Source organism: Larus michahellis, chromosome 1, assembly GCF_964199755.1.
Source record: "Larus michahellis chromosome 1, bLarMic1.1, whole genome shotgun sequence".
NCBI classification, from domain to species: Eukaryota; Metazoa; Chordata; class Aves; order Charadriiformes; family Laridae; genus Larus; species Larus michahellis.
The window spans coordinates 192,977,517-192,996,224 of record NC_133896.1 but is presented as its reverse complement, the minus strand read 5'-3'; the positions used below and the strand labels follow the sequence as shown (position 1 = coordinate 192,996,224).

Sequence of the window (18,708 nt, the reverse complement as noted above, 5' to 3'; positions counted from 1 at the left end):
CAAAATGGTCACTTCTTGCATTGAATCTCCTTTTCAGACTGCTTTGGATTGCTCTTTTGGTTTTCTTGCAGTTAGTTTTGGTTTTGTTTTTGGCACAAACTTTTTGAGTAGAATTTCAAAATGATTGAAGTTATGCAATTAAGTAGTCTTTAAGCAGTACATTCAGTGCCAGACTTGGAAACCCAGAATGTGTAAAGATATGAACGTCTATAAAAATGATACTAAGCACAAAGACTTTTTATGTTACATGTTTCAAAATGGATATGCAATGAAATCATTGCCTATAGAACACAAACTTGCAAGCTCAGGCAAAGCAAGCAGCTGATGTGCTTAATTATATTTTTGTGTTTTTTCTTTTATTTTTTTTTTGCACAAAGGGATTGGTGTGTCTTGCGCAATTCAGCTGTTTTGTCTCTGTTAGTATTTTTAATTATAGAAGTGATATCTGACTTGATCTTTGATTTATTTTTTTTTTTTGCGGTAGGATTTTCGGACTGGGTAGGACAAGTATAAGATCACATATGTTTGGAGCTCCAGTAGTTAATTGAAGCCATAGATAGTTATTTGTTTAGAAGATATTTATTTTTTTTTAAATGCTTAGGAGAAAATTACTTTTTCCATCCCATTTATTTTCCTAAATACCTTACATTTTCTTTTCTTAAATGGAACTTACGTAGCCTATGTTATGGAGATAGCGGTTGTTTCAAGAATGCTCCTTTATTCTTATATTCTGTAACTGGTGTGTTGAGGAGTTTAATTTCTGGCTCGGCTTTAGGAAAAGTCTGCTGTTGTGCTGGTGTTCTGCTTTGAAAACATTTTGCTAATTGCTTCTTTTTTTCATTTTTTTTGGTTTTTGGGGTTTTTTGTTTTGTTTAAACCTGCAACTCATTTGTTCCAGTCACCTGAAATACAGAAAAGTTCAGTCACCAAATCAATGTCCTAACTGTGTATGCAAAAATAATTTTATCTACTACTAATCTGTAGTGCCAGTAAGGGATGAAGCAAAAACCATGTAACGACCTTGTAATCCTCCATAGACATTCCAAATAAGAACCTGTGATTAGTGCATGTCTTGGGCATTGTAGTAACTCTTAGGTATTTGTAATGTAGTTAACTAAAGAATTGTCTAGGACATGAAAAATTACTTTGCTTATAATAACCTTGCTGTAGTCTACAGGGAAGGACGGCTGTACATAGGTGAATTTAGGTTTCAGAATCTCCTTACCTCATGGAGGAAAGTTCTTTTTTGGTAGCCATCCTTACTGCAAAATTGTTGCCATTGATATCCTGACTTTGAGTGTGAATGAGTGTAGCAGAAGTCATGACTGCTTGAAGAGCATTTTCCATTTCCTTGGGGGAAAAGATGGTGAGTTAATGGAAGTGTGAGTTCAGACATTGATAAATTCTAGTAAACTTTCTTAAAGCTCTGTTTTTAAGGTCTTCTGCAAAAGAGAAAATAATTTGAGTGAGTGCTGTTTTTTAGCTTCAAAAGAAAAGGGAGAGTGTGTGTGTAATACAGTTGAATGTTTGTAGCTGAGCCTTCCAGAAGATGTCCAATCGTCAGCAAAAAAGGGAGAAGTGGAATGATAGTATGTGCTGTCCCTGGTGTCAGAAACCATGGACTCTTGGATTAAACATAGAGTTAGATCAAGAGATTAGGGTTCAGCGACTGGTTACTTCTTATTTGTACTTGCACAATCATTTAGGGTTTTTAAGGTATACACGGTTTTAAAAAAGAAGTATTTACCTGTTTTTATGTATTTTAAGGTAGTATTCTAATGGAGCACGCCTCACGTTTATCTCCTTGTTACTCAATCACCTAAACAAGGATAGATTTTATTAACTTGTGCCCCCTCTGCCGGCTAGTTTTCCAATTACAGAGTAAAAAGACAAGTTTATGTAGGTGAGGTACTCTCATGTGCTATTTTGGCCAAACATCAATTTATAAAAGTCCCTTTTATGAGGGTAAAACTGCAACAAAAACTGTGTGAGTCCCAATTTGTGAGAGTCAGTGGTGGTGTTGAGAATTGGTGTTTTCATAGTACATAGTTATGGGCTCAGTTAAGACTCTTTCAGCATTTGTCAAATCTGTTTCTTGCTCTCACCCCTCGTTTGAAGAGATTTGGTGTTTTTACCCACCCTGTGTGTGTATAGTGTTTCATATACAGAGGAACTAGATCTTTATGGTTCTTGGGACTATGGAGGATTACTCTTCAAGCTTCTAAAACCTGCTAAATCACCTGCATTTCTGATAGCAGTCATTTTCCTCTTAAGATGCAGAGCTCTGTTCTTTTGGGTTTAGTAAGGGGCTCTCTCAAATTACCTTTAGCAGATGATTAATTTACTTGTGTTCTTCCTGAAACCTGTCTTTGTGGGTGAGGTTGTATTTCCAGCTGCCTGGCATGCCTGTCTGCCAGGGGAGGTAGAGCATAAGTCCTTCCATCGTGGATACTGCAGGGAGAGCTAAAAGGTTTCAGTGTTATGATAGAGAGTATGTGTCCGTACTGCAGATGTTTGTGGACTAGAGTAAGAATCCTCCCACTGTCCTGCAGCCCTTTCAAAAAAACACTGGGCATTTTTTCTTCGTGGTAGTGTAATTCCTAGAATAGTGTTTCATTAGGTTGTTTCGTAAGATTCTGATCTGTGAATGATCTGGCGTCTGTCTTTGCCATTAATCAGGCATCAAGGGAGACTTCTGGTTTATATTAAAATTGCTTTCATTTCTTGAGAACTTCATAACAGACTTCAAAACACATCCTGTGTAAAACTCACACTGGTTAGTGTAGCTTTCATTGAACTTCTGGGGCTTCTGAAAGCGATCTTGAAATATATCCGCTCTACAAATACCTGATCATCTAGTAGTAGGACAGAATTGCTACCACTGCAAAACTGCATTATCTATTGAATAATCACCAGCATCAAGGGAATATGTAACAATCTTACAGACAGCAAAACAGAGATGAGTTAGCAGCTTTCTTTGTGCATGAAGCCTGGCTTGTCGGTAATCCCATACAGAATTCCAGTATGTTCTTCAGCTCTTACTCATTTAGGCTGAAATCACAGGAGTCTCTCTGACACTTCAGTGGTTCCCATTCATGGGGTCGGTTTGTATTCTAAAACGGCCATAACAAATAAATATAGTTTCAAAGCTGTTTTTATCGTGCAGGTTCAGTCACTCGGATAACACCGTGATACAGTTCAGAGGTGCTGTACTTCTCAGTCTGGCCACAGAATCATAGAGCTCTTGTGGCATATCCTGTGAGAAGTCAGATTTATTAAAGTGAATGTTCTGGTGGAACCTGGCTGGCCTTCTTGCTCTTTTTCTCCCTCAGCGTATTCTTGCTTGCGTTCTGGTAGGTCACAGAGTTTAATAGTGTGTTTGTGCTAAATATTAATTAAGTGATATGCAGCATAACTTCATCTGGGAAAGCTTCCATCTAAAGACATTTTTTTTCTTATCAAATAGTAGGAAAGAATTTACTAATCTGTTGAAGTAGAAAGCGCATTCATTCCTGAGTACTATAATGTGTACATATATGTGCATGATTACTGCGCATGTCTACATATGTTTGAAAAAAATCTTAAGGGAGAAGTAGTTTTTGTGAAGAGTTATATTGCCAATTATGAATTCACTGGAATACCATTATGATGCCAGTGTACTCAACTGTGCGTGTGACTTGGGAAACAATTGTGTGAATGCATAAAATACAATTGATTCTATAGGTCTCCACAACTACATTGCTTGGTTCTGGAGGGATAATAGAAAATAGTCAAAATAGCTGAATATGCAAGTGGGACAAGTAAGAAGTTGCACAAGATGCTACAGTTCTTGTGTCGCCGAGTATCAGAGCATAGAGCAGCTGTTAAATACTTCTGTGTACTTGACTGTTAGTGTTCTGCCTTGATCAATGAAGGGGAAAGCCTCTAATAAATGTTGAATTAATGTTTTAGACATTTCACGATTTTGCTAAAGCATAACTGAAGTTCCTAAGATATAAAAAGTAAGTGAAACCTATGATGGATTTGGACAATCTGTTTTACTTTGTTGAAATTCAAGCTCGGTGTTTTGGTATTTTTTTTAAGCTATCATCAGCTTAAAAAAATAGCATTAAAGCTAATAATTTTGCCGTTATTTTGACTTCAGATTTAATTTTAAACTATTGTTTTCGAACAATAGTTGCTCACAGATTCTCATGAGCATTTATGAGCATCTTGACCTTTTAAATTCTAAAAAACCTGATTGAATTGAAAAAACTGATAGTGCGCTTTTGTATTTACTGGCAGTGAGGGCTGATACTTCTGAAAATAAAAAGGCTCTGCTGAGACAATGTAATGTGTGATGGATGTGCAATAGAACTTCTGTTAAATGTTGCGATTTACTGAAATGAAAGTGTATCTTTTAGACATTTGATCGTGATCTGAAAATGTGTTTTTTTTTTCCCAGTGATTAGTAATGTGCTCTGTTAAAAATACGCACTTTATTTCAGTTTACATTTATTTTCAACTTCTAGCCTTTCTTGGGCATGAAGTTTTTGTACTACTAAATACTTCTTTCTTTTTATAGAAGTTGCTTGTTGAACATGTCATTTTTAGTCTCTGACTTGGCGTTTTTTGGTCATGTTTTTACCTCAGCTATTTCTCAAGTTTTTTCAAGACTTCTGACTCTGAAATTTAATGTTTAAATGTGTGCATTGAGATAACAGTAGTCTTAAATCAATTGCATGTGTAGTAGCGTATACTTGCACATCTAAAGGTCACAATAGCTCTTGAATAGCTTTACCTGTGCACTTCGAAGAAGAAAAAAAAATAATCATCCATTAATGTATTAATCAGTCATGCTGAAACGTGTTGCTAAGCTTACTTGCCTATGAAAGTGAGTTCTTCGTTTTGAGAGTCTTAACCAGACAATAATGTGTCTTGATAATTTGATACACTACTGGCTGGATCTGGGGATCCCTCTCAGAACATCCTGCAGGCTGAGGTGGGCTGAGGGTGCCTCTTACTGCAACCCCGTTTGAGCAGCGCGGAGCTCACTGGTGCTCACAGCTCTCTATTTGTTTCGTATTTGAGCACAGAACTGCTTCAGCTGGAGGCTGGAGAAATGGCAACCAGTGTAGCTGAGCTGCTTTGTGATTTGGAACAAATAGTCGTGAAACTGTCAAATTGTTCAAAAGAATGCATGTTGTGTAACAGATAAGTTAGTTTTAAGCCTTTGAATCTCTTGCTTGTTCCTTTTTAGCTTAGCAAGCTTGCAAGATTGATGCTGATTTTTAAATAACTTTCTTTCAAAAAGAGGTATGTGGGTTTTTTTGTCTCCTTGGTGCATATCTCCTTGAAAATGCAGATTGCAGGCCGATGAAAAAACCCTCTTGTACGTACCATGTTATGATACTTGGTGGTTGGACAGAATGGTCAGCCATTAAAACCTTAGGTCCTTCTTCCTTAGTGCTTTTTTCACCATGGCTACAAACCTTCAGAGGGAAAAGCATATTATTGAAAAGAATTTGCAGTCAGATTACACTAGCAGCTATTTAGACTGAAAAGGATACCAAATGAGCCACTTTGCCTACATGACGCAATTAGCTGTAGTCTCTGTGGGGGCTGGTTGCCACTGAATTTTCAGCTGGAAAAATAAGTAATATTATTTAGGTTTTCCAAAATACATGTTTGCAAGCAAATCTATTTAAAAATAAGGGTTTAAAATAAAACTTGAAAATAACTTTTCAATTTAGTGTAGCCTGAGTGGTAAACTAGGACTCAAACTGCCACAGCAGTTGAGTTTCTAGGCTCTAAAGTGTCTATCCATTATCAATGGTTATAATCTCTCTGAAAACAGATAACACGAGAACAGAAGTATCTTTGCGTGTACGTTTGTTAGAATAGGCCCATATAATGCTAGCTTAAATTATGAGCGATGCTTTTTATGTTTCCCAGGGTGTTGGTACTGAGGCCCAGTTGATCTTTACCCTACTTACTTTAAGAACTCAGGGTATCACGCGCTCTATCTTTGACTTTCCTTTGTGGAAATGTAAGATGATACTAAAGTTAGCTGCTGGATTATTTTTGCTTTTGAAATGAAGAAAACCTCATGGTGATTAGTTAGGTGTCAGAGTAAGTTGTAAACAGGCTTATTATTTACACCTTGGTATGCTGAGCTGATTTCCAGTGCATTCCAGCATACCTGTAAGCTGCCAAAGAGCTGGTAATGTGTGCTCTGTCACTCACCGTTTCACTGTGTAACTAAAATAACTAAAATAATTGAGATGTGCTGAATTGATTTCATATGCATTCACATATGCATCCACTATGCTGTTGCTACATATTTTGGAAGAATATGGTGTTTCTAAGATGTGTAAATTCATAGTGTTGTATTTAAATAGTATATTTCTAAAGGAAGAGCAATAGAAAAAAAAATTGATTAGATTGAAATAGAGTTCTGAAATGGTAATTGACAAAACTGCTGAAGTTTATTTTAAAAACTGGTAAGTGTAAGTCTTCTGGAATTTCATTTTGCCAAATTTACTAAAACATCTCTGAGTTTTGAGATCTTCTATAAATAAGAGTAATTTGTTGTTGATTTTTTTTGTGTGTGTGGTTGTTTTTTTTTTTAAGAAGGGGTACCTGACAATACTGTTTTTCCATGCCTTCATATAGCTAAGGTAAGGAGTAGAGTCAGAAGAGTCAGTGGTGTTCTTTAAGAACTAATGACATGGAAATTTTTAGCCAAAACCAGTAAACCTCCATAATAGACATTTCATCTGAAATTCTTCCTTGATATATTCTAATTATGTTTCTGCTCCTTTAGGTGGAAGGTAGATACTTGTTTCATGTTTCTAAATTGCATTGAGCTATGAACCCAAGTGCAACTAAGTGAACTCAGCTCTGTTAACTTCTCCTTAAATAATTCAGTGGTGAATTGTGTACTCTGTGACGTGGTTTCTTAAATTCCTTCTGGAAAGCATAATATTTACAGCTGTATTGATGAGCTGATGAACTCAAGGTTACTGTATCTTCACATCTAGCTAGTGAAGAAGAGATTTCAAGGGGAAACTTTCCTTTATTACTTAAACAGGTGTGAAGCACTCTGCAACATTGCAGTGCTAGTGTTTCCACAGTTATTCTGTAGATAATACATGTGGAAGTGTGAGTTACTTTGTCTTTGGGGTCTGAAGTTCTCAAATCAGTTGTTACTCTGGCTACAAATGAATGTTGTTATTGTTCTGTTAAAAAGAGTTTCTTGCTTTTGTAAATATGTTGCTATGTTGGTTGATTCTTGACTAGTATGTTGGAAATCATCGTCATACAGGTAAAACACTTGTGAAATTATGAAAGATAGACTGAGGATGAAGTCATTTCTCCCTCAGACTTTTTTCGGGGGGGGGGGGGGGGGCTCAAGCTTAGAATTTCTCGTTTCCTTCCTTATAATTTCATAATAATTCTGAGCCCAAAGTGTTTAAATTTAAGATTTAAATTTTAGATGAGTAAAATTGGTAAAGCTTTTAGTTGAGGTACAAAAAACTGTTTAAGATAATAAGGATATCTGGATAATAGGGGATGCCAGAGACTAAATTTTCAATGCTTATATTTCAAATGGGACCAGAATATTGACCTAAAGAGCATTGCTTATAACATTGTGAATCTAAAATCCTTTTATTTTTATCAATTGTCAATTGATTTTTATGATTATTTATTAGCAATAGGATTAAAGTATTTTTATGTTCAGTATTCATGAGAATAATATCCTTTTCCTCTAGTTAGAAACCCTGCTTTCAATATTATTTCAGTGCAATGTAATTAGCTTCCAGCTGAGGTTTTGCAGTTGTGGTGAACTACTAGTTGGCAGAGAATAACATGCCATAACTGTTCTTCAGAATTAAATAAGGCTAAATATTCTTAGGAAATTATTTTAATTAAAATTGAGTGTATTTTGAGAGTCCTTAAATTCTTTTGAGTAATTGTTCAAATTGGATTAGCTTTGCTTTCATGGGAGAGATTGATCTTCACTGTTTAATTTTATTTTTGCATATTTTTTTGTCTGTAGCAATGGTATGCTGTTTTAAAAGAACATTTTAGGATTTTCACTAAGGTTTGAGAAAATATTGAGCAAATAACTTTTTAATTTTTCTGGTGGCATGTAGTAAATTATGGATCACTGTAAATGAGGTGTTGCCACTTCAAACTGGACACCCATCACCAAATGTATTTCAAATTGTTAGGTGATATTTCTGTTCTAAGCACACAATTAGTAGGTGATCTTTTATATTAAATGGGTTCTAAAAAATCGATTTACGAGGTCTTTTTCTTAAGACCGATTAGTTCTCTCTCCATCTTTTTAAGAGTAATTTATAAGCATTCATGAGAGAGTTTGTCTTTATAAGCAGAACTAGACTGTGGGTCTAGTTGTATTTTTCTTTATTGTTATTTTCTTTATTGTTTTCTAAAGAAGAAAAATGAGGCCTTAAGCTTAGCAATAGGAGGAGAGTACGACCCACTAAACCAAAGCTTGTGGTGGCTTTTATCCAGTTGGTCTTTAGAGTGGAATGTGCAGCCAGGCATGGAGTTGACATGTGCATGGATTACTTTGGTATCCCCTTTTTCAGGAGGGACAGAAGGCTCTTAGCGTACTGGCAGGAGGAAAAAGAAGTGCCAATAGCAAACCCAAGTTGTTTTTTTTTTTTTGATACAGCTAAACTAGTTGAATGTCTTGGTGGGATCACAGAATGCCTTACCTTGTATGTGTTTCTATTTTAAATGATTCATATAGAAAGTGTATCTATTTTTCAAGTATTTGTTTCTGAAGTCTTGCATGCATGGTTGAACCACCTTGGTCAAAATGTAACTGGTACTATTCAAGTCAGATTTTTCCTTAAAACATACGAGTATTTGTTCTCAACCCGGGGAACATGATCACAAGATACTATGCAAATGCTTTAGTTGGTCACAGTTACCGAATGATGCATAAAATCAACCCTAGGATAGGGGGAATTGGAAGTATCTCTGGTTTAAAGAGACAGTTGCCCCTCTAAACAGCTGCTAGTTTGTTGGAATACTGCAGTACACATTTTTCTTCAAGTCCCATGTTAAGCATTTTTGCCATGTTTTTGTATGCATTTGTTGAATATAGATATATTAAGTGTCTGGCTTTATATGGCCTAACTGCAAAAAGACTGAAATCCATAGCACATAGTACTTAGGTACTAGATAGTACTTCAGGCCTCATCGTTTTGTTGGTGGGTATCAGTGGCCATTTAATGACTGAACAGAAGCTTATGAATTTATTACAGCATTTTAAATGAAATTGCTTTTTTTCCCCGTAGGGACGAAACCCCTTTTTTCTGGAGCCAGCAATAATTATAACAGTTACTGATGGAAGTAAATTAACTACTACCAGTGGGATACAGGAAGAGGTAAGATCTGACCTCTGTTTACAATGCTGTGTACTAAATGTTGTGCTAGAATACTGTTTACATTAGGAGCATAAATGACTCCTCAAAAGTATGCTCCTTAATAGCTTGATCTTGCATGGTTTTTTCTTTTATTTTGAGGTAATTTTATGCAATAGTACTACAAAATCTGAATAGCACTTTTTCCTTATCACATATGACAGAAGCATGTAGTACAACTGTTGGCCGGTTTAGTACACTCAGTTCACTATTTCTGTCCAGGGAGTTCATGGCTTTTCAAAATCATTAGCAGAGGAAATTGATTTCTGTAAAGCATGTATGCCTTTAACTGGTCTAGGTATAAGTTCTTTATGTATAGACCCAAATTAACGTAGTGATTTCCCAAAGGATGTGGCCACTAGGAAGTATGTGAAATATGTACTTCTTTCACACTGGGCTCTTAAAGTGATTATAATCAAATTGATTGTGTCCTTATAATCCAAGATAAGAGCTGAAGAAATGTATTTCAAAGTAAATCTGTAGAGCAGTTTAAAACACCAGATCTCAATATATATCAGATTACCTGCTGAGACATCTGGCAAACTCAGATCTATAGCAAATACTGAGGCACTGAATTATTTTAACTTACTGGCCACTTTGAAATTTATTCCTTAGAAAGATGGAAGAGGTCATTAAAGATAGGGTTGGTCTGACCATCTCAGTGCCTGTTCCACGCAGTAGTAAAAAAACCAAACAACGACAACAAAAAAATCCCTTTTCAGGGAAAAGGTTAATATCTAAAGGCCTGTCCTAAAGCTTAAGGGGACAATTTGGACTTTTCCATGTGGTAAACCACGCTTGACTATACAGATTAACTTGTACATCACTGGCCATTAGGTACTCAGATTTCTCCTTATATTCTTTTATATCGCATTCTCACAACACTTGCAGAAGTCGTTTGTATGGAAAGTGGTATTTGAGTGGTTTTGTAATGTATCTGACTTAGGGGAAGAAAGTTGAATGACCTGATAATTCTATGTGGACTTCTAACAAATAGACGTAGCCAGTAACTGAAGGGAACACCTGGATCCATGCTACCAAGTAGATTGTCTGTATAAAACCTCACTTTCATCATATTTTTTTACCCAATAAACTATTTTCAGCTTAATGCAGTGATTGATTGGGTGTGGGCCAAAATACTGAGTAGAATAGCAGCCTCATATTTGCAGTGTTTGTAAGTGAGCAAGTGTTAATTAGAGGGTAGTGTGACACTTTTAGAGCCTTCTACAACATTTAGTGCTTTTAGCAGCAGAATACTGTTTTGGGGTTGGTTTTTTTTTTTAATAGCTAATTGGGTAATCATTTAGCTGTGAAAGTCCTTTCTTGAGGACAAGCAACTACTTTGCTGTCAGATGACTAACTTTTAAAATCTGACATTGACATCCTGGAATGAGGGACACTAAGATGCTCAGGGAGTGAAGTATCTTAGTCAGAATAACATCTAGGTGTAGGCTGAGAACTGGGTTTGTTCAGTGTTTGGAAGAGAAGCCTGTGGGGGCTGTCTTACCACCATCTGCAACAGCTTAATGGGGGAGGGAGTCTGGCTTTTCTTGGAGGTGCACAGGGCTGACGTGAGAGACAACAGCTGCAAATTGTATCTTGGGAAATTCTGATTGGATATCAATAAAAAATTTAATTGTGTTGGATGATTGAGCACTGACATGGGTTGTCCAGTGGTTGTGAGATCTCCATTATTGGAAGTGCTCAAAACTGAGTTGGACGAGGCCCTGAGCAATCAGAAGTCCCTGGACTATGACCTTTGCATGTCCCTTCTAATACACAGTTCTATGATTTTACATCACGTTTCCTTTCATCTTGTTCGTTTCTCCAAATGATTTAGGTAAGAAAGCTCTATTGGCTGTCATGAGCAGCTTTTCTTACAGCAAGAGTCAGGATTTTTTATAGCTAGCAAGTTTTTTGTGTTCCTTTTCCTTCAAATATGGGTACAACTTTTTTCACCTTAGTCTTCAAAAGAAGACATTTTCTTTGGTCACAGATTCACACCTTTAAATTGTTGTAACTTCTGTTGAGAAAATGGGTTTTCTAGTGGCTGCTTTAATCTACTAAATTTAAGCTTGGCTCATGACCGGTGCTGACTGATAACTGTGCACTGCGCCTAGAGTTTTAGTGTCATGATTAGGACAAATTTGAGACTTACATGATGTGATGATTGTTAAACTACATTCTAGAGATTCAGAATCTGCTCTACTAATGATTTCTTGGTAAATGATCAAATTGCCTTCTGGAGGAACTAAAAGTTACCACTGCTCTTCCTGCAAGACAAAATGCAAGTTTCTTTGAGTGGTCTTCCATATGTATTTAAAGGGTATGTATTTCATACCCAGCAATGGATGTGATTTTTTTTCTCTTTCGCCATAGCTGTACCAGTAGGAACATCCTTAATGCTATCAAAGATTGGGGGAACAAAGCATCCAAGGGTGCTTCTGTCTTTCAGGGATGATACTTTGCTTTTGTCAACATGTGACCTATTGATTGGAATTTTTCTTAGTGTAGCTTGAGCATCCTTTACAGTTGCCTCTCAAGTTGGACACACAGAAAGGAAGCAGAATTAATACAGTAACACCACCCTGGAGATAAGGAAGTCTGTTGTTCGTCTGTTCAATAACAAAGCTTTTTGGTCACTTTCAAATGCCTCTTCTGTTCTTTGGGTTTGACTTCGGAAGGACTTTTCAGAGTTGGTGTTGGAAGTGATGATATCCCACTGGCCATGACAACAGTGTTTTTACTTCTTGTATAAACTTCTTATCGTGGGCTAAGGCAGTATATTTTTAGTTCTTTTAAATTTACATACAAGAGAATCAACAGAACTTCGTTTTTGGAAAGCCTGTGAAGCCAGCATGGAACCTGGAGGCAAGTTTTCTCAAAACTTTGTCAGTCAGATGAACATTTTATTCTTACCAATGAAATCAGCTTTATCACTATGGGAACACTGTCATTTGCCCTAGTGTGAAGCAGTCAAGCTTAAACCCTCTTTCAGAGCTCTTGCTGAATTCTTCAGATGTTCTCTTCCTTTGTGGAATTTAACATGGGTTTTGCAGATAAAGAGCCTTACCTATTCAGCACTACCATGTCTCTTATTGTATGTGGTTCCTCAGACTGAAGACAGAAATGGTGCAGTCTATGCAATTATAATCTCCACCAGCACAAATTAGTAGGATTTTCAGTCCTGTTCCTTCTGGCACTGACTTTTAATGCACCAGTGCCAATGTACTGGAGAGTGCCAGCATCAGTTCTACAGTCAGCATGGCACGTTGACCAGATTCTTCCCTGGATTCACTAGTGTCAGGCATAATTTAAGGAAGGGATCAGCTCATACTGTTGGAATACCCTCATTAATTATTGGTCTCATGCTATGGATTCCTATGGCTTTCACTTCTGGCCTGATACCTGAAATTTGGTCTTAGCCATTTCCCGATCTTTCCTTTAACAAGTGTTTAATTGCTTGAGGGAATTTCTCTTATTCGTCTTTATATTATGAAATAAAATGCCATAGTTCCCCAGTTTTGCAGCTGCTGGGCTATCTTCCCTTTTCTCTCTATATATACCCTCTGTTTTAAGAGGAAGCATTAGATTCCTGTTTGCAAGACTGAAACTGGGTTATTGAGCAGTTGATACGTTCTGGTGAAAGGTTTTGCAAGCAAAAAGCGCGAGCAATGCTGCTTGGCTTCTGTGCGTTGCCATTCTTCCGATCTTCCAGTTATAAGAGACTTGTCTAGGACGAATTGGTGATTTTTTTTTATTTTTTTTTTGTCTCCTTGTCATGCGACTGTTTGGCATTGTCACATTGATCATCTTGCATCCAGGGTTAGTCATCTTGTATCCCTGCTGGGATATTTTTAATTGTAGTTCCTCCAGCTAAAAATCTCGATTTCCAAACAAATTCTGCAAGGAATATGTGTCAGATCTCACTAGATCTATGTTCCCATCCTTCCTTATCCATGTTATTCCTGTTAGCAGCAGTTGCCAGGATCACAGCGTTTAGCACTGAGCCGCAGAGCTCTTGATGTGTGAATTCTGTATGACTGTCAGCTGGGTGTGCGCTTGCTCATGGTTAATGCTGGCATCAGAATGGCCAAGTATATCATGTCATTGACATGGTGTGTCAGTTGACCTGGTGTCTCTCTGTGATCCTATTTCCTATGGAAGAACAATTTGTGACTTTCTACGTCTGTGTTATAATGCATATGATGGGATGGAAAAAGACAGGAAAACGTAATGCTGTTGTTAACTCTAAGTAGAGTTTCTCAGTCTTATCCAGGGCTTGTTTTCTCAGCTGGGCTTGAATTTTATTGTTCGTTCTTAGTCCTTCAGTCCTCTGAGGATGAAATGCTGCATTTGCTTGGAATGTTAGATGTGTCTTGTCTTTTTATGGGTACCAGAAAAGCCCGCAAGGAACGTTATTTCCACATAGATATTTCTTTTTAAGATACAAAAGACAAAGTAGTTGACTGTCTCTGTATGGATATTTTTATTGAGTACCTAATAGTGTAAAAACATGTTGTGAGCTCCCAACATGGAGCTGCCTGTAATTACCTGGGTATTAAAGCTTAAGCAGTGCTTGTGCTGCCATTGTAATGTATAAGCCTGTATGTGCAGTCATTGCCAGAAGAGAATTGCAGTCTTTCACCAACTACCACTCCACTGCAGAGTTCTCTGTTCCTGATCTAGCTTTTATTCTGCCTAGGGTTTCTAGGATGCTCTGATATTTTTTGAGGATTTTAGACTGCGCTGCTGCTTATGATTGCATAAATGTATGTAGAAACAAGGACTCAGAATAAACAAAAGACCAGCTCACCAATAACAGAATTCTTTAAGATCTCTTCAGTAACAGGTTGTTCTTCAGCCTCTCTCAGTTCTTGAACATTTTAGTGGATTTAAAGGCAGGGAAGGGCAGCGTAAGGCACACACTGCTATCTTATTGTAGCATTATGGCATTTGGGAATGGTAGGGTTTGTGAGTGCTCCTACAAACTAGTGTTGAGACAAACCAGCTATTTTCTAGTACTAAGCTGAGAGGACATTTTTGTGGGATTATATATAGGCAACGTGTTGAAGACCATCACTGGTAAATAACTTCCCTTTAAATTGTCCAGTCTGTCTTTTTCTCAACAACCAATATGAAGGACAAAGAGGAAAAGATGTGCATGCCTTCATACTGAAATATGCGTGGGGAAAAAGGAACGAAATGCAAGGTGCACATTTCTAGGCCGACTTTATTTTCTGCTAGGTATGCAGTTGCTATGGTAATACAATACCAGTTTAAAAAAAAAAAAGTAACTGGAGGTGAGAAGACCAAGTTACTAATGTCTGTGGAGAAGGAGGCCTGGTTTGAATCTGTAACTTCTCCGGTAACATGGATGTTAAATTTAACTGGAATTAAACTATGAGAAAGAAAGTGAGGACATTCGACTTGATGCTGATGGCTTTGCATGTTGTCTTATAGTTTGAAAACGCTTCTGATAGTAATATGTACATAATGCAATGGCCTGATCCTGAGTAGTGTTTGGTTTTGGGGTTCTCTCAATATAACCAACTGAGCCAAAGAGAGGTTTTGTAGTTTGAGATAAACTGGACTCAGGATAGTGTTGGTGCAGTGTCTAATGGGATACTTATATAGAAATATATGTAATATAAAGATGTAAATATATCTATATTTAAATTATGTATATATGCTTCCTGAAGAAAAAGAGTGCTTTGACATAGGTATGTTTTGCAGATGAAATCTAGTATCTCTTCAGAGATACTAAATTTTCTGTTCAGTCAGATCTGAGTAAGAAAGTTTGGTGAATGGCATTTCTTAATAATAGCCCCAAGCGAGGGCAGTGCAGTGCTTGCAATTGAGTTCTTTTACAGTCTTTTAACTGAATTTCCTTTGCCAGGCAGGCATTGCTGGCTCTGTGTGTGAAAAGGGGAAAGACATACATGTGAATCAGTAATAAACCAGGTACATAGCTGAGTGCCCTTTGACCAATTTCACATGAAATATTTGGGGAAAATAGTGCTCTTCTCACATGCCCTCTTTGCTTGCATCAGCAAAAGCAGAAATTCAGGAGGGAAACGTCAGGTGCACTGGAAAGTCCAAAGTGTTCTGATTCTTGCTCACGTGGTATGAGAGTGAGTTTGTCGTGTTTGTTCCTAGCTTTGAGATTGTATCAATAAATTTATTATTTTTCAAACAGAGATATGTGTTTTTCCCAATAAGAGATACTTTCAATTATGTAAATAGAAATAGCTGATGTTTCCAGTTTGGAAATTGGATTTAATGCTTTCAAGTTCATCTCTTGAAAACAAGGAAACAAAAAAAACTTTTTCAATGGCTTGTTGCAAACTCCTGAACCATATCATTATGAACTAAAAATGAAGCCAGCTTGTTGTGAGTGCTTTTGTGGACTTGCATCAAGTTTTGGAACAGACTAGTAGTTTCCTTTGCTAGCATGGAATTGAAACTGAGAACTGGGATTTTTTGAATGTTGCATGAAAAGGAAAGTGTTTGAGAAAGTGTTGAGTTTGCGTCAGCTTTTGTGCTTAACCCCCTTGTATTTATCTAGGTAATGGAACTGTTTCCACTACTTGAGTCATTGCTTTGGGGACTTTTTCCCCCCTTTATGGCTGCAATGCTCCAGATGAAATGAGAATTTTGCTTGTACTGGCAGTCAGGAATCTATCAAATTTTTCTGAAATTTGTAATTACTTGTTATAAGGCTAGTCTATCTGTTCGGGGCTTCTGTAGTTGAATGTTGTGATAAGCTTTCTTTTTCCCCACTAATCTCTGTGTTGAGGTACCTGGATGCAAAAAGAGAGGCTAGAGTCTTCTGGGTGCCGTGTGCTGTCCCTTAGAAGCTAAAGTATTGATTTTTATTTTTTTTTTATTCCCCCACCTTGTTTCAGTTAACTAGTTATAAGATTACCGCTAACCCTGGGAATTTTAGATGTTCTATTAGTCTCTCTGGTGGTTGCTGTTAGTGGTTAATAAATAATATCCTGAGTGTTGCTGTATCTTGGTAGTGCAGCATGCTTGAAGCCTGAAATTTGAATCTCTCTGCTGTCTTTTCTGGGACTTAAAGCAAAAAGAAATGCTCCCATGTATTGTATGTCCCTGGATGGTATCTTCAATATTCTGAACTAAGACTTTTGTGTAGTTCTCTGCAGATAGAGGCAACACAATGGCAGGTAGCAAGCAATTCTTCCTTGTGTGGGTAGCTCTGGCTATTGTTTTCTGTTACCTAAAAGTGAGACTTGATTTTGCATTTCAGTGTTGATTTTAATCTTAATCTCTGTTTCTCACTTAAAGCACAGGCATGAGTTTAGTTGTGGGATATACCCACGTTATGTAAAACCTCTGCCTTCTGGTTCTAAAATATAACTACCATATTAGTTCACTTGTTGAAGCTGAGTTATTTGGAGTAGGAGATCCTGGCAGCTAGATATTTCTGAGCAACTATACCCAAGTTACAGTTCTTCTGCAGGAGTCTTAGATTAACATTAGCTTTTCATTCAGTTGTGCTTTTTATCTTGAACAACTGAGGAAAAGACTGAGCTGAGAATGGGCCTGCTCTGCAGAAAATTGTTTGAACAAAAGAACGCTGCAGTGAAGCAGTTCCTACTGCTGAAATTAAAAAAAAATATTCTATTGATTCTGAAGTGTAGATTGGTTTTAAAAAGTAGTTGTTCCCACTTGGTTTGTAACTCTCAACTTTGTGCATCGTGTTGCCCTGAAATATTTGAAGTGCTGACTAAATGATGGGTGTTTTGCTTGTAATGTACAGTACCTGAATCAAATTATAAATATCTGTGGGAGAGGTTATAAGTGTGTGTATATAGAGTGAATTGCAATCGCTATGTAAGATGAATTTTATTTGGTTTAAGTAGTATATTCAGAGATTTAAATTCCTTTTCAGCTCCATTTACCTCTCAATTCCCCTTTACCTGGAAGTGAGTTGACTAAGGAACCCTTTCGATGGGATCAGAGGTTATTTGCTTTGGTTCTTCGTTTGCCTGGTATTACAGCACCGGAGTCGGAGCAGATGACAGGGGTACCGGTGGATGACTCTGCAATCACACCGATGTGTGAAGTCACAGGAGGTGAGTGCCCTGGTTTCCTTTGACAAATCAATACTTCTGAAAATGAAAATGAATTCAGTTTAGCTCTATTAATCATATACATGTCATGCAGTAAGTATTTCTAAGTTCTTATATTACTTGTAAAAACTCAGAACTCTGATATAATAAAACTAAAGACACTTATTGCATTAAAGCTACAGACAATTTAATGTAACCTGTCTTGGAAGAATGGGAATCTACTTTCTTCAGCAGTTTTTTAGAAGAGAAAACTTACTTTTTTTTTCTAATGCACCTTGGCATCACAATTAGAAATTCTAAGAATTGAGTCTGTTCTGCAGTAAAGTTTTGCTAAATTCCTGTCATCTAAACAAGTGAAAAGTGAAGGAATGCAGAATGCAATGTGGAATTTCTGCAATGCAGAATGCATAATTATTCTGCAAAATTGATACTTTTCTCTCCATCATAACTCACATTCTTAATGTCTTCGAAATGATATTCCAGATCAAACTCAGGCATTAATTTTATCATTTGCATGTAAAAGGTTTTGATTACATCACATATTAAAAACATAATGATTCTTCTGACGCATCAGAGGGGATGTGATAGAGAGCAAACAAAGGGATTTAAAAAGCATTCCAAAAGGATTTCATTCCACTGCTTCCTGACTGTCATGTAGGCCTGTACTATAGGCTGTACAGTGCTTTGACTGAAATTCGTGGACAGTTAAGTGTTGGTGTCTGTCACAAGGGGGAGCCCATTTGCCATGTATGCAACTAAGAATTGGAGTTAAAAGTCATTAAGGGGCTAAAACCCAAACATTTCCAGTGAGGTGCATGTAACGCAATCACTGCTTCACTAGGCTGCCTTGCCTCTTAAACAAAGAGGGAGTGTTCGGGAGAAGCTTTAAATCAGTGATCCATACATAAATCAATGTGTGTGGAGGGTGAACAGTTTTAAATGATCCAAGTTTAAATAAGGGCAGAAACACTGAACAACCTTAACCTTGGCCGTTTTGTTCTAGGTCGATCATATTGTGTGTGCTCTCCAAGAATGCTGAATCAGTGTCTTGAGTCATTGGTGCAAAAAGTGCAAAGTGGAGTGGTAATAAATTTTGAAAAAGCTGGACCGGATCCCTCACCAATTGATGGTACTTGAAATTTTTTACACCGTGATATCAAATGGCA

General features: G+C 37.1%; 1 protein-coding gene across 2 annotated transcripts in view; it reads left to right on the top strand.

Moving 5' to 3' along the window:
• INTS6 (integrator complex subunit 6) overlaps nucleotides 1-18,708 on the top strand; it is a 46,358-nt gene that overhangs the window by 11,358 nt on the left and 16,292 nt on the right. For both annotated transcript variants that reach the window (XM_074566389.1, XM_074566398.1), the window contains 3 exons: nucleotides 9,318-9,407; nucleotides 17,362-17,545; nucleotides 18,546-18,671. In XM_074566389.1, the coding sequence (XP_074422490.1) occupies nucleotides 9,318-9,407; nucleotides 17,362-17,545; nucleotides 18,546-18,671 (400 nt within the window). The remainder of the gene's footprint in view (nucleotides 1-9,317; nucleotides 9,408-17,361; nucleotides 17,546-18,545; nucleotides 18,672-18,708) is intronic.